General features: G+C 62.9%; 5 protein-coding genes across 7 annotated transcripts in view; 1 reads left to right on the forward strand and 4 right to left on the reverse strand.

The window, feature by feature from the left end:
• Positions 1 to 16: 16 nt before the first annotated feature.
• On the reverse strand, positions 17 to 1,868 carry APOA5 (apolipoprotein A5). Its single transcript, XM_041125337.1, has 4 exons — positions 1,843 to 1,868; positions 1,505 to 1,575; positions 1,248 to 1,359; positions 17 to 993 (listed from the first exon to the last, which is right to left on the reverse strand). The coding sequence occupies exons 2-4, from the start codon at positions 1,551 to 1,553 to the stop codon at positions 96 to 98; spliced, it is 1,059 nt and encodes a 352-aa protein (XP_040981271.1). The 5' UTR covers positions 1,554 to 1,575; positions 1,843 to 1,868; the 3' UTR covers positions 17 to 95.
• A 1,802-nt stretch (positions 1,869 to 3,670) lies between these two features.
• APOA4 (apolipoprotein A4) lies at positions 3,671 to 5,356 on the reverse strand. The gene is made up of 4 exons (XM_030022379.2): positions 5,275 to 5,356; positions 5,093 to 5,160; positions 4,836 to 4,962; positions 3,671 to 4,716 (listed from the first exon to the last, which is right to left on the reverse strand). The coding sequence occupies exons 2-4, from the start codon at positions 5,139 to 5,141 to the stop codon at positions 3,789 to 3,791; spliced, it is 1,104 nt and encodes a 367-aa protein (XP_029878239.1). The 5' UTR covers positions 5,142 to 5,160; positions 5,275 to 5,356; the 3' UTR covers positions 3,671 to 3,788.
• A 1,254-nt stretch (positions 5,357 to 6,610) lies between these two features.
• On the forward strand, positions 6,611 to 7,397 carry APOC3 (apolipoprotein C3). Its single transcript, XM_030022384.2, has 4 exons — positions 6,611 to 6,647; positions 6,764 to 6,823; positions 6,953 to 7,079; positions 7,205 to 7,397. Exons 2-4 carry the CDS (start codon positions 6,766 to 6,768, stop codon positions 7,299 to 7,301), a joined length of 282 nt encoding a protein of 93 aa, XP_029878244.1. The 5' UTR covers positions 6,611 to 6,647; positions 6,764 to 6,765; the 3' UTR covers positions 7,302 to 7,397.
• Positions 7,398 to 7,901: 504 nt separating this feature from the next.
• Positions 7,902 to 9,590, reverse strand: APOA1 (apolipoprotein A1). Its single transcript, XM_030022380.2, has 4 exons — positions 9,473 to 9,590; positions 9,251 to 9,306; positions 8,840 to 8,993; positions 7,902 to 8,752 (listed from the first exon to the last, which is right to left on the reverse strand). Exons 2-4 carry the CDS (start codon positions 9,291 to 9,293, stop codon positions 8,155 to 8,157), a joined length of 795 nt encoding a protein of 264 aa, XP_029878240.1. The 5' UTR covers positions 9,294 to 9,306; positions 9,473 to 9,590; the 3' UTR covers positions 7,902 to 8,154.
• Positions 9,591 to 11,156: 1,566 nt separating this feature from the next.
• Positions 11,157 to 20,053, reverse strand: part of SIK3 (SIK family kinase 3) — a 92,235-nt gene continuing 83,338 nt past the window's right edge. For all 3 annotated transcript variants that reach the window (XM_030022371.2, XM_030022372.2, XM_030022373.2), the window contains 5 exons: positions 18,850 to 19,724; positions 14,876 to 15,039; positions 13,985 to 14,117; positions 13,440 to 13,608; positions 11,157 to 13,084 (listed from right to left, as the gene is read on the reverse strand). In XM_030022371.2, the coding sequence (XP_029878231.1) occupies positions 13,451 to 13,608; positions 13,985 to 14,117; positions 14,876 to 15,039; positions 18,850 to 19,724 (1,330 nt within the window). In that variant the 3' untranslated portion in view covers positions 11,157 to 13,084; positions 13,440 to 13,450. The remainder of the gene's footprint in view (positions 13,085 to 13,439; positions 13,609 to 13,984; positions 14,118 to 14,875; positions 15,040 to 18,849; positions 19,725 to 20,053) is intronic.

Below are 20,053 nucleotides of genomic sequence, written 5' to 3' on the forward strand. Positions count from 1 at the left end.
ACACCCGGCCAGGTCGGCGATGGCGGCGTCTTTTATTGCGGTTCAGCTAGACCCGCCCGGCCCCACCCCGCCACGCCCGGCCCCGCTCGGCCCCGTCAGCGGGCCTCGCCGCCCTTCTCGGCCAGGCTACGGGCCAGGTCTCTCCACAGGGCGTCGAGGCGGGCATGCAGGTCCTCCACGGGGGGCGGCCCCTCCTGGGGATCCCCTGGGTAGGGGGGCCGGGAGGAGAGCTTCCGCCTCATCTCCTCCGTCTCCTGGTCCAGGGCGCGGGTGAAGTCCTGGATCTGGAGGTGGGTGTCCCTGCGGAACTCCTCCACCTGCCGCTGCACCTCCCGGGCCAGCTCCCCTGGGGCTGGCGGCTGCTGGAGGCTGCCGGAGTGGAGGCTCAGCTTCACCTTGAGCTGCTCCAGGTTCCTCTGGATCTTCTGGTGGAGGTCCCTCGCGTTCCGGGTCAGCTTGGCGGAGAGCTCCTGGATGTACTGGTTGAGCTGCTCCGGGCTGGCCTGGCTGTGAGGAACGACGTTTCTGTGCAGCTCCTCCACATTGCGGTGGATCTCAGTCACCAGCCTGTCCGCGTAGGGGCGGAAGATGTCCTTCACCTGGTCGGTGTGGAAGGCAATCTTGTCGGCGTAATGAGCCATGAACCTCTGGACCTCGTCCGCACCCTCCAGGAGCTGTGCTGCCGCCTCCCGGCTGGGCGTCAGGTGCCGCCGGAGCTCCCGGGCTTTCAGGGCCACCTGGTCCAGGAGCTCCTCCGTGAACGGCTGCAGCCGGTAGCGGAGGTCTTCCAGGTGCTTGCCGACCGTCTGATGGACATCGTCCACATATGGTGACAGTTTCACCCTCAGGCTCTCCAGCTCTTTCCTGATGACTTTCCGCAGGCTGTCTGAGTCATGGTAGAGCCGGGGCTGGAGGCCCCTGTTTAGCGGCGCCAGCTTCTCCAGGAAGTTGCCCATGTAGCTGACCCCATCCTGAACGCTTTCCTTCAGGTTTCTGCGTGAGACAGCAGGTGTAGTTACTGAGCACCCCTGACATAGCGCAGCACCTCCACTATGCCCCAATGCACCCGTAATAAAAGCTGTTGACAGCCATGAGGGCCATGCCCATGAGCTTTTCTGTCCCCGGGGAAAGAGGAGGGAACAGGGTCCAATGTGTGCTGGTGGGGCCTGGGGGGAGCTTGCAGAGGGACCACGGGCAGTTGCCCAGGACGGGCACTGCGAGGCAAGCCCCCTGCGCGGCGTACTCACGTGATGTCGCTGCCCAGCTTGCTGCTCTGGCCGTGCTCTGGGCTGTCCTTGTCACTCGTCAGCTGGCTGAGGTACTCCCAGAAGCCACTCCGTGCCAGCTCGGCCGGTGACACTGCAGGCAGGAGGGCAGTGGTTAGTGGGGCAGCCAGGGCACTGCCCACCCCCAGCTCTTCCCTCCCGTCCAGCCCGCGTCGCAGCTCTGCCCCATCCTGCCATCGTCAGCCGTCCCCACGTGAGCTCCTCTGCTTGGCACCCACCTGGTAAGGTGGCCAGGAAGGCAAGGAGAACCACTGCCTTCAGAGGCATGGTCTGCCAGGCCGGCGTGCCACTGTGCTGCGGGAAGAGAGAGAAGAGGAGCGCGTTAGCTCACACCACAGTGCAGGTCTCCTCTCAGAGCGCTCATGGGTCAGTGGTCCCTGCACTTCACCCGCCCCCCCCGGCTGCTTTCCACAAGGACCTCGCTCCTGGGGTCCCCCGCCACGCAACTGGCACGCATGTGGAATGACACCTGGCTCCTCCGGCTGGGCAAAGCTAAACCAGGCCCGAGGTGTCCCTGCCGGTGCTGGCTCGGCGGGGCTGCTCCCCCCCTCCTCACCTGGCTCCGGGTCACCTCCCGCGTCCCTCCTGCTGGGACCAGGCCCGTGGCTCCCTTTATATATGCCTGGCGGGAGGCAGAGGCGTGTGGGCGATAAGGCGCATCCGCAGGGGTAGGCTTTTTGGACCTCACTCCCTGTAAACACAACGTGGAGGTCCGCGGACGTTCCTGAGAGGTGACGTGGGGGGCCGGTCATCTGACTGCCGGCTGCCCCTTCGCCTGCCCCACACTGCTCCCATCCCACCACCCGGGCCGGCCTGACCTCGCTGCGGCCGCAGGCAGCCTTAACCCCCTCGGGGCTGTGAGGCTGTGCGGCCCTGCCCTGCCCCGAGCATCTCCCAGGCAGAGATCTCGCGCCTGGAGCTGCTCGAACGCTGGCCTGGCGCCGGCCTGCTGGCTCAGCCCTTGTTTTCCCAGCGATAAGGGAGCCCTCACTGCTTGCTCTGCAGGTTTCTGGGGTCGAGGCTGACCCTGCCCTCGCAGCCAACCTTTGCATCGCAGAGCAAACGGTGTCTGGGAGCTGCCGGGGTGGCGAGGGGGTGCAGAGCAGCGGGACAGGGACAGGGATGTGGGCTGTAGCTCGCCAGCTGGCAGCTCCTGTCGCAGGGGCTCGCAGCCCAAACGGGGGGGAAAGGGAGCCAGGACCCCCGGGATGGGGCCAGGGTGGGCACGGGAGGATGAGCCCGGCTCTGGCTGTGCCAGGGAAGGGTGAAGCGAGCACAGTGGCCGTGTCTGCAGCCTGGGCAAGAGAGCACGCCTTCTGCGTGGGCTGCCTGCTTGCAAACTGCCAGCTGCACGGCCCCACTTCCCGCCAGCATACCAAACCCGCCGCGCTTTGGAGTGGTTCCTTTGCAAGTTGCCTTTCCCCCAGGAAAGAAAGAAAAACATTTTCAGCTCGGGTCTCGTCCCTGTGAGGGGTGCCGGCTGCTGACACCAGGCTTTTAAATCAGGAGAGCGCTGCAATGTTTGCACTGAAGCGACCCAGCAACCAGGGACCCACTGGGACTAATGTCTCCCCAGCGGGGCTGGGGTGTGGGCACCTGGCCGTGGAGGGCAAAGTCCGGCACACCGCCGGGATGAAACTCCGAGCCAACGCTCCTCTAGCACCAAAGTCCACTCCGCCCCCTTGCCCGTGCGGACACGCAGGGTCGCCCTGAGCAGCCCCGGCCGCACTCCCATCCCGCGGCCACTGCAGCCCACATGGGAAATCCCTCTGGCCGTGGGAGCGGTCCTCACGGGGCACCCACCAGTGGAGCAGCTCAGGGCCCTTGCTGTGGCCATAGCTCCAGTCCCCTTTTCTTCTCCCTGAGCTGGGAAGCTCCTGGGGACAAGGGCCCGCTCCCTACCTGTCCGAGCCCCACTGCGTCTGGCCACAGCCCCTGCGGGGCTGTGGGACGGGGGAGCGAGGTGTCCATCGCCCACCCTGCGCAGTCCGCAGAGACCCGTCCCCCGTGGCAGCAGCAGACCCGCTGCAGTGGGGATGCTCGGCCATATGCTGGGGCTCTGGCCCCTCTGGAGCTGCCTGGGTGCCACTGACTTGCTGCGGCACCCCGGTGTGGTGAAGTCCTGGGGCCCCAGCCCACTCTGGCTGACGGGCTCGCCTGGCTTCAACCGCCTCCAGCCCCCGGGCAGCGCCTGCCGCCCTGTGCCGGGGACGGAGACCCCCCACCCGCCTGGCCCCACCTCTGTTCCCTCTCCTGGGTGCCCCGGGACCCAAATCCGGGGGTGATGCTCTCCCCTCGGAGCAGCTGGGCCGGGCGCCCCAGGTTGCCCGTCCCGGGGCAGGACGGTGGGATGCTGCAGAGAACGAAGGACACAGACCAGCACGTGCATGGCAAGGCGGCAGTTTATTCCCACTGCGGGCAGCGGCCGTGAATGCTTGCGGTGCGGGGGGACGGCCGGATGGCCGCCCCGCGCCCCCTCCCTGTGTCACCGGTGGGGGGTTCTCAGTTCTCAGCTGGCTGGGCGGTGCTGAGGAAGGTGGCCACCTTCTCCCGCACCTCCTTCTCCAGCAGCTCCAGGTGGTCCTCCACGCCAGCGGCGCCTGAGTCCAGCTTCCCCCGCATCGCCTCCAGCCGCTCCACCAGCTGCCGCCCGAAGGTCTCGCCGAAGGGGGCTGCCTGCTGCCGGAAAGCCTCCAGCGTCTGCCCCACACGCTCGTCCAGCTGCTGGGCCAGGGGGGCCAGCCGCTGCCGCAGGCTCTCGGCATCACCGCCCGCTGCCTGCCGCAGCTCCTGGGCCAGCGGGCTGAGCTGGGCGCGCAGCTCCTCCGAGCTGGCGGCCAGGCGGGCACGCAGCTCCTCCACCGCCCGCTCCATCTGCGCTGTCAGGCTCTCCAGCTGCCGGTTGAGGCTGTCCTGCACCTCCTGGGTGTAAGGGCTGAGCCCCTGCCGCAGCTCCTCCACGCTCTGCCCCACTTGCGCCTTCAGCTCATCGGCCAGGGGAGCCAGCCGCTCCTTCAGGCTCTCCACCCCGCCGTCGATCTGCTGCTGCAGCCGGTCAGCATAGGGGCTGAGGGAGGCCTGGATGTTCTCGGCGTTGTCCTGCAGCCGGTCCCGCAGCTCAGTGGCGTAGGGCTCCAGTGCCCGCCGCAGCTCCCCGGCCCCGCGGTCCACCTGGGAGCGCAGCTCTTCGGCGTAGGGGCTCATCTTGGCTTGCAGCTGGCGGATGTTGGTGCCGATCTGCTGGTGCACCTCGTCGGCGTAGGGCGCCAGCTTGGCCTGCAGCTCCGCCAGCTCCCGCCGGATCTGCTCCTTCAGCCGCTGCGAGTCCTGCGCCAGCCGCGCCTGCAGCTCCGTGGCAAAGGGCACCAGCCGCCGCCGCAGGTCCTCGGCGTACGAGTTGACGCTCTGCAAGTTGCTCTCCAGCAGGGTGCTGGGGAGGTGGGGAGGGATGTCAGCACCCCGGCGTCCCCGCGGCCCCCTCCCCTGCCCGGCATCTCCCGGCCACCACCGTGTCCCCCACCCGGCGCCGCAGCCTGCGGCTCTGCTCACTTCAGCTGCTTGGTGATCTCGGCTTGCTGCAGCTGGTCCACCGTCTCCTTGGCATTGCTGCCCAGCTCGGTGAAGTACTTCCAGAGCACGCTGGCCACCTCGTCCGGCTTGACGTCAGCCCGTGCCCCTGCAAAGTGGATGCCGGGGTCAGTGCTGGCACAATCCCTCTTGGCAGCTCCCCCGGGTGCATCGGGTCCCCATCCCCACCCCGGGCCGGGACCACTCTCCCAGCACCGGGGACCCGCACACCGCCTCACCTGAGACCACGAGGAGCACCAGGACGAGGGCGGCTGCCTTCAGAGTCATCCTGACTGCTGGGGAATGCCTGCAGGAGCACAGAGTGGAGATGAAGGGAGCCCCCCAGCCCCTGGCCGCCCCTCACCACCACCGCAGGCGATGCAGCCGCCGGCTCTCCCCACACCTCGACGCTGCCGCTCACCTGTGCTGCCGCTGGGTGTGGGTACCTGCTGTGCCGGCGAGCACCTGGCCGCTATTTATGCAGCCTGAGCGCTCTCGGCAGCTTCCACGCAGGCCTGTGACACAGGCCCCGGGCTTGGACTTTAGCAAGGTCGCAACGTGGAAGCGCCTGACGTGAGCGCAGCCCTGACATCACCTGCAGCCCTGCCAGCTCCCAGCAGGGTGCCAGGGGCCGGGGCAGAGAGGGAGTGGGGGTACGCACGGGCACCCCAAGGCTGAGCCCCTCCTGGGGGGCGCAGGGGCCCTGGGGCAGAGGGGACAGCGCACCGTGGGGGGCAGCCCCTGGCTCCGCAGCTCTGTGGGACGCAGCGACGGCCCCACCGGTGCCGGCTGCGCAGTACCCGGGATGCGTGGTGTGGTGGGGTGCGGGGTCTGGGGGACGCTGCGGGGACCCCTCAGCCCTGCTGCTGGCTGCGCTGTGCCCAGGATGCACAGTGGGGCAGGACGCGGGCTTGGGGAGGGGATGCTGCGATGAATGAATATGAGACTGCAGGGTAGCATCGCTCCCTCCGAGCGCGGGATCCCGGAGGAAGCCCTGCCACAGGGAAAGGCCAGGACCCCGCAGCTGCGGGATGTTGCACCCACACGGCGCCGGCGTGCCCTTGACTGGAGCTGGGACCCGTGCGTGTCCCCGGCCGCGGGCACCGGGCTCTCAGCACACGCCCCGGGGATGCAGCCCCCAGCTCAGCCCACCCCCGGCCCGGTGGACCCACTGCGGGCTGCAGACTGGCGGTGACGTGTCACGGCTGGGGCAAAGGGCATGGCTGGCAGGGGCAGGGATCAGCCGGGTGCCGGCAATGCCAAGGTCCAAAGAGCCCTCGCGGTGCCCCACGGCCGGAGGGCACGGCCGAGGCACCCCGGCCGAGGTAGCCGCACGGTACCCCTGGGCAGAGCCAGCCCGGTGGGATCTCGCCCGGTGCCGGTGCCGCTGGATGTCAGCCTCGTGCCGTGTGTGCCCGTGCCAGCCTCGGGCCCGTCCTCACGGTGCTGCGCCCTGCAGCGGGCACCGGGCCGGCTGCAGGCACACCGGTGCACACAGCCATGTGCCCGTGCAAGTGCACGCACATGCATGCGTGGGCCTGTGCACGCGTGCAGACCCACGCACACGCGTGCTGAGCCCCAGGCCAGCCCCCGGCAGCCTTGGTCCCTGGGAGATTTCCCAACTCCTGGCTGGGAGGCAGGCCCCTCTGCAGCGGGAACGGTCTCGGCAAACGTGCCCCCTCCCCGGCCAGCCCCACCGCCCCTGACCTTTGCACAAACACCCCCGGAGGCGGCTGTGGGGAGGGTATAAAGTGGGAGCTCAGGGCTTCCCCCACGTAGCAGAGCCCCGTGTAGGTGAGTGGGGAAGCCCCCAGCGAGGGTCACGCCGGGAAGGGGACGGGGCCGGGACCCCCACGGGCGCGTGGGTCCCCGCCTGCCGCCCCGCGCCATACGCTCTGCTCTCTCCCCAGCCATGAAGGCGTCGCTCCTGCTCGCGCTCGTCTGCACGGCCGTCCTGGTGGCGGGAGCAAGTAAGGGGAGGGCGAGGGCTGCGGCAGGAGGAAGGGGATGGGGCTCAGGGTGCTGGGGTGCATGCACGGGGTGGGGGGCACGGACCCGTGGCCCCCGTCCCCCCGCTCCCACGAGGCTCGTGCTTGCAGGGGACGACGCGCCCAGGGAGCCAGAGATGCTGGTGAGGAAGGTGCAGGAGTACGCCCAGAAAGCCACGGCCATGGCCAAGACCGCCTTCAGCATGGTGCAGGAGTCGGATGCGGCTCAGCAAGCCAGGTGCCCCCCTGCCCTGCCCCCCCCCCCCCCCCCCCCCCCCCCCAGCCCGGGCACCTGGCCCTGCCGTCCCGCTGCCCACGGGGGAGCCCGGCCGGTGCCCCGCTCTGAGCCCCCTCCCCTTGCAGGCAATGGCTGGCGGACAACGCCGACCTGGCGAAACAGCGGCTGGTCTGGCTGAAGGAGCAGCTGCTGGAGTTCTGGAAGCCGATGCCGGCCGCGTAGCCCCACCGGGGGCTGGCCGAGGGCCAGCCGGGCTGGGGTGCCCCCAGCTCCCCGCCCACTGTCACGGTTCTTGCAATAAAGCGGCGCTGAAGTAGACGGCTGTGGCGGCGTCACTGGGGGGGGGGGGACAGGACAGCTAGGAGGAAAGTACACCGCGGGGCGAGGAAGGGCCGGGACAGATGCCCACGCTGGGGTGCTGCTCCCCCCCGCCGGGGCTGCACGTGGCCGTGCCAGGGTGCCGGGACCCCTCGCCATGGGGCGAGCACCGCGTGCCACTGCCCCACGCACACGTGCCCAGAGCGGCAGGAGCCGGGTGCCGCTCCCGCAAGCTGGGGGGATCCGGCTTCTGCAAAACCAGCCCCTGCCGCTCTCCACCGCCCCGGCAGAGCCCTTTGCCCAGCAGGGAGAGTCTCGCGCGGGGCCAAGCCGACGCAGAGCTGGGCTCAGCGGCAGGGAGAGCCCAGGGCACCCACCCTGCTAGCTTCACCCCCCCGACCCCGCGTCCCCCCAGCACCCCCTGCCCGGAGCAGCCCTCGCCCCCAGCACTGCGTGCAGGCTGCCTCCCTCCAGCATCCACTGCAAAGACTGAGCGAGCTCCAATAACTTAAGTCACATTTATTTGACAAAAGGAAGGCAAAGCTGAGACCGACGCCGGTTCGGGGAGGGGAGGCGGCGGGAAGGGAGGAGGGGGGTCCCCAGGGAGGACGCCCCAGGGCTGGCCTGGCCCAGGGCTCCCGCAGCCCGTCCCCAGAGCCCCCCCGGGGGGGAGGCACCCCAGTCAGGGCAGGGAGCGGCCCCGGGGCGGCTGCAGGAGCGGGGCCGGGGTCAGTCCCTGGCCGTGCCGGCCGGCGGCTCAGGCCACGCTCTTCTGGAGGTCGTCCAGGAGGGTGATGAAGCGGGTCTTGAGGCTCTCGGCATAGGGGGTGAGGCGTTCCTTGAATTCCTGCAGCAGGGGCGTCATCTTCTCGCGCAGGTTGCTGAGGTGCTCCACCACCTTGGCCTGGTACTCGGCGGCCTGGGGGATGCCCTTCTCCCGGATCTCCTCCAGCTTCTGGCTCAGCTTCTGCCGCAGCTCATTGCTGTAGGGCGCCAGGTTCTTGCGCAGCTCCTCCACGTGCTCGCGCAGGCGGTCCCGCACATCCTCGGCCACGGGGGTCAGCTTCTCCTGCATCAGCTCCACCTTCTGCTTGGTAAGCTCCTTCAGCTCCTGGGCCACGGGCGCCAGGCGCTGGCGGTACTGCTCCAGCTCCTCCGTCCACTTGGCGGAGAACTGGTCGAGGAAGGGCCGGATCTTCTCCTTCACCTCCTCCAGGTCCTTGGTCAGCTCCTGGCGCAGAGCCTCCGTGTCCTTCAGCCACATCTCCCGCACCTCCTTGTAGTAGGGGGTCATGTCCTCCCGCAGCTTGGCGGCGGCTGCGCCCAGCATGTCCAGGTTTTCGGCCAGCTTCAGGCTACGGGGAGTGGAGGGAGGTCATGCACGGCGCCCAGGGCCCCCCCGCCGACACCCTCCTCCGCTGCCACACGCCCCTCCAACTTACTCCAGCTGTTTGCCCACGGCGGAGGACTCGAACTGGGCGATGGCATCCTTGCCGCTGCCCTTCACCGTCTCCAGGTACACCTCCACCATGTCCCTGAGGCGATCCAGGGGCGTCTGGGCTTCATCACGCTGCCAGAAGTAGCGGGCCTGGGTGCCTGTGGAGAGAGCCCGGCATGCTCAGGACAGACCGCCCGGTGGGACGGCGGCGGGGACGGCTCCGTCCCCGCCGCTCTGCCCGTCGCTGCCCCCGGGACCTGCCCGGCTCAGGAGGCGACCGGGGAGCCGCTTGGCTGCAGCCTGACTTGCGAGGCACGTTGGAAGCCGGGCGCTTCCAGCAGCGCTCGCGTCGGGCTCGGCTGCCCCGTCCTGCTCTGTCCCGCCCCGGCCCGGCACCGACCCCGTTTGGACCTACCCGTCAGGCAGAGCAGGGCGAGGGTCACCACCACGGCTCTCATCTTGGTGCTGAACCTGGGGGGCAGAGCAAGAGTTGAGTGCAGGGAGCCCCGGGGCAAAGCCAGCCCCGGTGGGAACTGAGCCCCCCACCCCGGCACGCGGGGTCCCCAGGAGCAGCGGGACTCTGGCCCCTGCGGTGCCGCGAGGGCTCCGGAGCCCCTGGAGCCGCCCCGGCTCTTACCAGCTCTCCTCCTGCTGCTGTCGTGCTGCCGGTCGTCCCGTCTGAGCCGGCCGCTTCCCCACCGCTGCTATTTATGCAGGAGGGGGCAGTTCCTGCCGGAGATAAGCCAGCGCTGCAGCCCAAGAAATCGCTCCCCGGCGCGGGCGTTGTGGCGCGTAGAGTTCAAGGATCGCGCGCGTGGGCCAGTGCCGAGGAGCGCCGGCTTGGCAGGGGCGGCGAGCAAACAGGAGATCCCTGCGGGACGCGCCTCGCCGGCCAAGGAGCCTGTTTACGCTCCCGGTGACCCAGATTCCCGCTCGCCGCTGCGGCCTCGCCGGGGCCTCTCGGCAGCCCCCGGGGGTTGGCCGGCAGCCTGGGGACCGGGCTTATACCCGCAGAGTTTTGGCCGGCTGTATCCAGACCCCTCGTCCTCCCCTCGCCACCGCTGTGGGTCTCTGCCCCGTCCTTCCCCAGGCTGGTGAGACCCACGCTGCTCACAGCACCCTCTTTTCCCAGCACGTCCCCCATGCAGAGGTCCCAGGAGCTGCACCCCCATGCATGCTCCCACCAGCCCTCCCTGGGGACCTGGGCAGCAAAGCGAAGGCTCAGCCTGGAGCAGACACCAGCCTGGCCACAGCCAGCACCCCAGCATGGCCACCCCAACCCCCCCGCTTGGCCCGAAGCCGCTCTGCAGCCAAACCGAGGTGCTGCCCCATCCCACTGCCGCCAGCCTGGCAAGAGGGGACGGGGGAGAAAGGGGCCATGCCCCGCAGACGGCGCTGCAGGAGGGGCTGGTTAATGCCACAGGGAAGCTGCCCGCTGCTCCAGAGCAGTGCCAGTGGCACTGGCTCTCTGTGGCCCCAAGCCCAGGCTGGCTCGCTGGGCGCCGCATCAGCAACCCCATCCCCTGCAGTGCTGCAGCATGCAGGAGGCATGGCTCCCCTTCCCTCGCCTCTCCTCCCCAGAGCTGCCCTGCTCCTGGGAAAGCTTGGCCTTGGAAAGACACACTTGACAACACGGGTTTGATCTGCAACACCACATTTCTCTGCCCGCGGAGGGACGGGGAAGGATGCAGCTGACACAGCTGGTTCAAAGCTGCATCCTCCTGAAGGGATAGAGCTGGGCAGGCAGGGAGCTCCGCAGCACCCGCAGCCAGCCCAGGCAGGCTCCCAGGGCCCCTCGGGGCTCAGGCTGGGCTCTCGGAGGCAAGAAACCAGGCAGGGAAGAAAGCAGCAGCGATCCCAGCCTTGCAACGGGTAAGAAGGAGCTGGGTGAACAACACCCAGTGGTGTCAAACGTGGGTGGGCAGAGCTGGTGAAGGGCTCCAGCTCCCCAGGCAAGCGCAGCCGGGAGCTCGGGAACGTGGTGGAGGCTGACGTGAGTGAATCCCACCGCAGCTGCCCACGCGTCCCCCACACCACGAGTCAGGCTTGGCTGAGTTGCAGAGCTGGAGACCTTACCACTGCGTGGGGGCCAGGCAGAGCAGCCGGGGGCTTCGGGAAACCCTATCAAAGTGGTCTGCCGGAGCCGGTGGCCATGCCTCCGAGGAGGAGGCGAGGGGTCTGGGGACGGATCGAGGACACGGTGGCTCCGGAGCGAGCGCGGCCACCCTGCCGCACCTTGAGCTTTTGGCCCCGGCCACTGAGGCGAGAGGCTGTTCCACCTCTACAGTGGGCGTTGAGCAAAAGGCAAACAGGAGACCAGGGAAGATCATCGTCATGGTTTTATTTGTCATGATCCCACTGTCCAACTAATTGACTAGTTGCAAGTGACCCACAAAAAAATGGACTGAAGATTTACTGAAACTTCTTTGTTTTAGTCCAACATAAATGAGGAAGAAAAAATACTTCTGACATTTCCAAAAAACAGAAATAATAGCAAAGTATATTAATATACATTCAACATATACTGCGCGTATTGATTACTACAATACAAAGCAATGATAAAAAAAGTGTGATACTGCGAAATGGCACGGTTAAGCGAGTCCCTGCTGTTTCAGATGCTTGCTGTAGGGTGGCTGTCGACTCTCCCAGAAATACAGTGTCATGTAAACAAAAGGAAAACAAACCAAAGGTACAGAGCAAAAGGCTTTCAGTGTTTCCCACTACCTTCCCGCTCGGCCCGGCAGGCCCCGCCTGGCTCCCCGCGGCCCCCTGAGCCTGCCAGCACCAGCTGAGGAAACGCACCCGGCCAGCAAAGCCATGCGGCACTGGGACGCCAGCAGAAGTGCCAGCCTGGGCAATGCCGCTCGGCAGCCACTGAGTTTCTCTCCTCTCTGGGTTTCGGGATGGCAGAGCCGGACAGCGTTACTTTCCCGGGGCAGGGGAGAAGGGGGAGGCCGGGAAGAGGCACAGGTAAGGATAGCAAAGTCACCTCCACCGTGCTGGTTTCACACTTCCTTCTGTGCAAATTCAGGAGGGCTGGGTTGGTTTTTTCCTTTTTTAAAAAACTATTCCCGAAAAGTGTCAGTAAGAAGAATTTGAGCTGTAGCTTGTAACGTCCCGAAGGCAATGATGACACCAAGTGCTGCCAAGCCCCGGCTGGGGGGGGGGCTTCGCGCTCTATCCGTCACGGAAAGGATGGAAAGAAGGACAAAGAAGAGATCTAAGCACGTCTGAACTGTATAAAGGAGAATACCACTGTCGCCACTGGCACGAGAGAAAAAACCAGTCACAAGTACAATGTCATTAAAAGAAATAAAATACTTTGAACAAAAGGTGCAAGTCACAATTCATATAGAACAGAATCTAGTTAAAAATTTCTCTCAAACAGAAATTCCTTTTGCCTTTTATTAATAACAATAATAATAAAACAACATTTACCAAAAAACAATTCCTACAGGATCAGGAGGAGAAGCTAAGAAAACAAAGAAAAACCTGTCTTCCCTACATTAAGCCAGGAAAAAGAAAGAAAAACCCAAGTCGTATGCGGATTTGAAAAGAAAAGGTGAGGAGGGGGCGGGGAAGAGGTGATCCTTTCGGCACGCTGACAAACGGAGAGAAGGGACAAAAGCAGACGAAGATGAGACAAGCAGCGTATTGCACCAGGGGTGGGTGTCCCTGCCGGAGCGGGACGCGCGATCTGCTGCCGGGACACGGGCAGGGCTGCGGCTAGGCCGGCACCGTCCTCGCCCGCCCCTGCCAGTGCTGCCGGGCTCGGGTCAGGCTGGGCCCCTCCCCAGTGCAAAGGGTTCAAAAGAGTGGAAGAATAGCAGGGCCTCCAGGGATCGGACCCCCGCTCCACACCCGCCTGCTCCCTGCCCCACCAGGGAGGCCTCAGTCCCGGCCGCGCGCTGTGCCGAGCGCGGCGGTGGCGGGCCGGAGCAGCCCCCCAGGGCCCACGTGGCCGTGGTCAGAAGCAGCCCTCCAAACCAGACTCAGTGCTCAGGCTCCGTGAATCCTCTGCCGACGTGTAGGACTCGGGTTCTCTGGTTATTTCTGTGATAGCTGGAGTTACAGGCAAATAGGGCAAAAATTAAAGAAACCAAAAGGAACAACACACTGGATGAACTGATTATGAGGAAAGGGGCCATGGTATTCCAGTTAGTCAGAAATACTACGGCAATTTGGCGCAATGCTGCTAGATACTGTTGGTTTAAAATGGACCTTTTCGTTTCAAAGCTGTACATAGAACCTGCAAGAGAGAGAAGAAGCGGAGATGTCAGGAGACACCAGAGGATGGCAGTTTGGCTTCTGCAGCCCTCCACCACCTTCCCAGTCCACACCCGCGAGCTTTGCCCCAGGAGGGAGACCCTGCCGATGCTGCCATGGTCTGGAAAAGCAGCCTGGAAGGAGGGGTGTTGTCCCTGAACAAACAGGGGACAGCAGACAGTCACCAGTGCGGAAGCTTAGAGCCGCCCGTTGCTCCCCTCAGAGCAAGGGGACAAGGAGGGAGCCACCGATGCAAGCCAGGCCGACAGGGCTCTGGGTCTGCCATCGAGGTGGCCCTAGGCTTGCCGTTGGAAGGAGAGGGACACTTGAATACTCACTCCCTTCCTGGTTACACCCCTGCCTGCTCCATCCCAAAGGGCACCTCCGGGTGCTTGTAGCTCAGGAGAACGTCTGTAATACACGTCGAGGGGTAACAGGAGGTGTTTAGATGCTGGTTGCCGTCACCTAGGTTGGGATGCTCTTGACCTTCCAAACTCTCCCCGCATTCTGTAAGGTCAAAGAGCATCATCAGAGTTTGCACAAGGAGTGCTAAGGACTTACAGCTCCAGTGCAGGGATCAGCCCAGCAGGCCGCCAGGGCCTGAAGGGTCATGCCACAGGTGGAGCTGCCCTGTGTTTCTCCAGGAAGCCTAGATCACTGCTCCCACCAGCCCAGGCTCCGACCGAGAGCAGCACCCAAGGAGCTGCCCTCTGTCAGCATGCACTCCCCCGCAGCCCACGCAGCCCTCCACTCCCTGCAGGCACTGCTCGCTTGGAGGAGAGGTGGCTCTGCCATGCAGATTGCAAGCTGGTCCCCTCAGTTCCTGACCAGACCCCCAGCAGCACCCCTCACCCTCCATGCCATGGCTCGGCCAGGTCCTTACCCTCATTCTCCCTGTTGCGCAGCTGCTGACTGGCCATCAGCGACGACTGGCTGAGGACGGCGTCAGACATCCGAGCAGAGCTTAGTGCTTTTCCCGCCATTAAACTCATTCCAGGCAAGTTATCTAACTGCACCTGCAGAGAGAGCAGGACACAAGTCAAAGGGGGCTCAGGACAAGGCACCCCGCTGCTCCCGCAGCCCTCTGACAGGCTGCCCGGGGAGCTTCTGCAAGCCTTCAGCAAGGACTTCTAAGTAAAAACTGCACACCAGGTACAGCTCAGGGGCAGCAGATGTCCCCTCAAACCAAGAACGGACTGGACAGCCCAAGCGCCTTCCAGACCTACACTGAACTATCTAGGGACAAGCCCTTCTCATTTATACCAGAAGGGAGCTGCAGCAAAGAGCACATCAAGATTTGGGCAGGACAGTTCCCAGTGGCCCGAAACACAGGGGAAGCAGAGCAGCCGCTCTGTGCTCTCGGTCAAGGTCTGGGCTGCCAGGGCCAGCTCGTTCAGCAGCGCTGCAGAACCGAAAGCTGGGCTTGGCGTGTCTGCAAAGCCCTCTGTGGCCAGAGCCAGGCCTGGGGCATCCCAGCCTGTTTCATCAGAAGGACCTTGGAGGAAAAAGAAGAGATGCCACAGCTACAGCAGCCAGCTCTGGGGCAAACCATGAGTGAAGGAGGAGCGCATCCATACCGATCTCTGCTAAGCTGTTTTCCATGTTAAGCGAACAGGACATACTAAGTGAAGCACCCTCACAGCTTTTCATTCCCAGCAATGCCACAGAGCAGGGCGCTGCCTTGCCTATGCAACATGTCATACATAACCCACACACGTCAAGGAAGCTCTGCACTGCTTTAAGCCCCGCCGGGCACAGGCCTCTTCAAACCTACGTAGGCATCATCACTGTTCTGAATGGTGTGATGTCTCTGCAGGGTCCTGGGCCGCGGGTGCTCACTGGAGGCGGGTCGCGCAGGGTAGCCCAGTCCGTTGTGGTCAGGCACCTGCATCGCTTGGCCGGGGGAACTCCTGTCCATACAGTTCCCTACGATGGACTCTTGAAAGTCAGAGAAGACAGAAAAACGACAGATTAGTACAAGAAACCTGCAGCTCTCGGCGACGCGCGCCACCGCAAAACTGCGGGTCTGAGCTGGCTGGGTGGAAAGGGACCCCTGGCTGCTCCTGTTGAACTGATGCAGCACCAGGGCCCCCCCCAGGATGGCACTCAGGCAGGCTTCTCTCCCACCAGCATCGAGATCCTGAAAGATCCCAATGCTAGCTGCCTCTGATGGGGTCTACAAAAGCAGCCTGAAATTGGAGGAACGGGGCAGGAGCACCACAGCACAGGGACCAGACTCTTTCTGACTGCCTCCCAGCACTGCCGCCTTCCCCTTGAGCCCGAGCTCGCCCTCCACCCTCCTCCCTGCGTTGCCCACATCATTACACAAGAGCAGAGGGAGAAGCATCTCCCCAGCCTCCAACACGGGATGTTCTAGCAGGGCCCCTCGGCAATCGCGAGCAACATAATCTTGCTGGAAGAGCTGACCGGGATATTTGCTTTTATCAGATGACTTCTCCCTGCCCTCCTACAATCCGGCCGTAGGAGTACAGGAGTGTTCTGCCTGGCAAAGTCCATCTGCACTGCAAACTCTTATGACCGGGGGTAAAGGCTACATTCCTATCAAGCAAAACTTATCATCATCAAGTACACGATGTTTTTGAATAAAGTCCTGAGGTATGGAGAAGCCTATCATTGGGTCTCATGCACGTAAACAGCTCGCTCTCAGCAAGCACTCCCGCAGAGCACAAACACGCGGACGTGGCCACGAGCACTAGGGAGCTGCCCTGAAATGACACAGCTGCAGGTAGATTCCCCAGCCAAAGCTATCAGCTTTCGGGGGCTTTGGCCAGCGGGAAGCCATCTCCCGCTGTGCCGGGACACCGCGCTTCCTGGCTGGGCCTGCAACCACGAGATGCCAGAAAGATGCTCCCCAACAAGATCTGGCCGTAAAGTTACCAGGACCCAAACGAGACCCCATCCCAGGCGCAGTCTCCCAGCTGAGCTCTCAACGCCGCTCCCGGGCACGTGAGCGCGGCTAGCATCCCACTCCCCCAAGGCCTTTCCTCCTTCCCTCAGAGACATGGCAGTCCCGCAGGAACCCTGTCCCAGGGCAGGCGGAGATGCAGCCGGCCTCCCCCTTCCTTTGCACAACCGTGGGGTTACGTGCGGTTAACAGTCAGCTTTCCCGGAAAAGCGAGAAGGAAAACATGAGGTAACAGATGTTGGCGGAGCAGTGCCACCCACACACTGCTCGGGATGCCGCTCCAACTGTGGGAACGGTTGTTCGGGCCGGCAGCCCGCTTCTCCAGCTCCACAAACAGCCCCGGTGCCTAAGTGCTCCTGCAGCCAGGCCCAGCGGCAAGCCCTGGCACCAGCCCCTGCGCTGCAGGTGACGAGGCACGGCGGGACGAGTCCCCTCAGCCTGGAATAGCCTGGACCCAAAAGACAACCGCACGCTTCCCGTTGCCAGCACAGCACCTCTGGGGATGCAGCTCAGGCTGAGGGACGGGACGGCCTGCATTCACGCTCCTGTCCTTGCTCCAACCCTGCTCCAGCAGCCCAAACCCACAGCAGGAGAGCTTTTCATCCCCGCATCCATAGGGGACGGGGCTCCTGCGCCAGGCAGCCTTTGTGTCAGTGCGGCATGTGACACTGGCACCACGGGCAGGGCCACAGCCGCCAGCTCAGCTCCTTCAGTGCCGAGGCGAGGCAGATTTCCCATGGGCAGCATTCCCAGCCCTGTGACAGCTAGGTTGGAGCAAAACTGGAGCAGAGACGTTCAAAGGCAGTTTAGTCACATCCTAAACACAGATTTGGTCAACGCTCTCACAGTCTCTGGCTGCCATCTCCGGCAGATGCTCAACATAAAAGCCAGAGCCTTTTGATCAGGGTCAACACGCTCCCTCGGAAGGCACAAATACTCCCGAACCACTGCAAAGGTATGCTCTGCTCTAAGGAAAATACGTTTGGTGAGCTGGGCAGAAGAGAAGATACCACCCCCCGCCCCTGCGCCAAGAGAGGCTGTGGCCTCGTAACACAGTATAGGGAAAATAATGGGAAAACCCAGGGATGTGGCTGAGAAAGCCCAGCCGTCAGCACCAGCACTCAGGGAGAGGAGCCATGCTTGGCTGGGGCAAGTCTCCCCGGTCAGCCCTCTGTGCCTTGCACAGCGCACTTGGGAATGCTGGGGCTGCGCTACACGTGAGCGAGTGAAGCGCCAGCGTGCTACTGGCACGTCCACTGGAGTTTCGTAGGATTTAATTGTAGGAAAGGGTACCTAGGCTGCTTACATGTCAACTCTGCCTGGAACCAAAGCAGCACAGGCCTGATTCCAAGTGGGTTATCGAAGCCAGGAGGAAAGCAGTGCGAGCGGTTGTATCTCAGGACATAGTTTACTACGTGAGCATCCAAACAGCACTGCCAGAAGGGCTTACACAATTCTATTTGTAAACATTTACTTGCTTTTACTCATTTACAAAGTCTTGTAGTCTAAAGTCCTTTTCCCTTGTGTAACCGGTTCTAGCACCATCAGTACAGGGGCAGAAATATAGCTTCCGACTTCATGAAATTCTGTTGTTCATCTAATGGTCTACGATATTAAGATGCAAACTCTTGATTTGGTACAAAATGCACCTCCAGAGTTTCCAAACTTTGCCTAACCTGGGGTGATTCTTCCCTTTTGTTCTTCAAGCACGGCAGGGGAATTGAGGTCTGAGACAAACACATCAGTAACCCACAATTTAAGAAAACTTTGGAAAAGCCATGCCTTGTCCCTACCCCCCGCCCGCGCTCTGGGGGGCCAGGGCTTGGCGTGCCCGCTCTGCCCTCCGAGCCAGTCTGTTCCAACCCAGTACTTTCCCAACAAACCCGTGCTGTGTCCCCAAACAAAGCTGTGCCTCCTGTGCCCGGGACACTGCTCCTCCGCAGTAGGGTCCTCTGTGCCAAGGGCAAGCCAATGGCTTCGGACCAGCACAACTCAGTCCTGCACTGAATACTGATCCACCCAGCTCAGCCTGGAAAGCCTCTCTTCAAAGCCCTCTTAGCAAGGGTGTAAGATGGTGTGTTTTTCATACAGAGAAGGCCTGTAATTACAGCTCAGGCAGGAATTTCTCTTACAGCACACTGCTGCCAACACAGTCACCAAGGAGCAAAGGCGTAACTGCTTCCAACTAGCAGAAAAGGTCTTGGGACTCAAGTTTAAACTCACTTTCTTCAGAATCAAGCCCTTCTGGTTCAAGCAGGGCTAGAGTCTTGCTGCTGCTTCCCAAAGCGCCAGAGGAGCTCCTGCAAGGCGGCCCTAGCCGCAAGACATTTACCACCACTCTTACTGTGCGCGTTTGTGGAAGCTTTAGCAATACCAGGACTCAAGGGTCTGTTCTGAAGAGAAGGGACACACTGCTGCAGTTGGGGCTGCGCTAGTAACTTAACTGTTTCTAGCCCGTTGTTTACACAGGATGGGGAACATCACCAATGAGAATAAAAACGTCAACAGTACACAGCATCCCTGAAAACATGGCAGTACTCTGGGACCTGGTCTTCACCTGCCTGCGGAAGTAGGTCAAATTCCAAAGAGAAGCAGCCGATCGGGTCCCCTTCTTATTTAATGCTGTTGATGAGAGAGACTATGCCTGCAATTTACTTAAGGCCCCCAAAGCCAAAAAGAATCTAGGTAATTCTGTGCTATGCAAAATATGTCACGAAACCCCTGCCGTGCTGGGTAGAGACAGTGTCCTCCGGCAGGAAGGCAAGCGGCACGCAGCCAGCACGGAAGAGCGTTTTGTCCACGCGAGCAGCAGGAAGCCTTACCTCTGCTGGGCACCTTATTCCTACTGAATCCAGCAGCGGGCTGATGTCTGTATTGATGCGTCCCCAACTCCTGCGCGTGATTAGCAGTTCCTAGCAAAGATTCTGGGTCCCCATGCCCTCCTGCATTTACAAGCAGAGGGGTCTCGTGGCAACCTTTGGTCAATGTGTTTGAACTCTTACTGTCTGGAAAGCTGTCCCTGGCACCCTCGCACGTGCAGTCCTCCTCCATGCTCTCCGAATGGAACAGGGCTGGCTGGTGTACATATCCGTGCGGTGGCACTGACGCGGGTACCTGCTGGATACATTCTTGCGCCCTGATTTTTAAGAGGTGCTGGGGGCTGTTCTGTGGGTGGTACGTGTCAGCACTCTGATAAGGCAAAGACAACGACTGGCGCTCCGAGAGGTTCTGTCCCATGCTGGTGCCCATGTTCCCAGCATCCCCTTGGCTCATATGCCTGAACAACTCTTGAAATTCTTGCTGCTGCTGCTGTTGTTGCCGCCGTTTGATGAGCTGTGCAAATTCTGCCTGGGGCAGCCGCATGTCCGTGTGCCCCGTGAGCGAGTGCCGGGGAGAAAGCAGTCCCTGGAGGATGTGCGGTACCTGCTGGTGTCGGCTGTAGTCAGGAGGCGTTGGAGACAACAGTGCTTGCTGTAGTGCCGATGCAGTGTAGTGCTGCTGTTGCTGATGTGCGTTTTGAGGGAAACTGGGATACTGGTCAAGCTGTGGGACTTTCAGAGCTTGCTGAGCTGGAGGAAACCCAACTCCTCCCGATGGGCTGTAGTTGCTGGGGGAAACGCGAGGCTGCTCTGGGAACAGGTGGGGGTGTAAGTGCACCTGGTCATAGTTGGCGGGGGGATACCTGTTCACGTTCAGACTGCAAAGAACAGAAGAGAACAAGTTAGTGCACTGCAGCAGCTCTGGCTCAGCCAGGCGTGCCGGGCTGCCCTCTTGGGTCAGGAGGCAGACAGAGCTGCTCCTGGGCAGGAGATGCTCCCTAAGCCACGCGATACAGCAGTCCTGCAGACTTTCAGAGCTCTGACCTGGCTCAGGAGCTGCTGCCCAGGGGCGGGGAGACACAGCTTGCTCCCCGAAACCAGTGCAGCACAGCCCCGGGCTGGCGAGGAAACCACGTCTCGGCCCGAGAGATACCCGCCCCCTCTTCTTCATCCCTGCTCCCAGCTTAGGGAAGCAGTGCAGAGAAGG

The sequence above is a fragment of the Aquila chrysaetos genome, chromosome 8 (genome assembly GCF_900496995.4).
Source record: "Aquila chrysaetos chrysaetos chromosome 8, bAquChr1.4, whole genome shotgun sequence".
NCBI classification, from domain to species: domain Eukaryota; kingdom Metazoa; phylum Chordata; class Aves; order Accipitriformes; family Accipitridae; genus Aquila; species Aquila chrysaetos.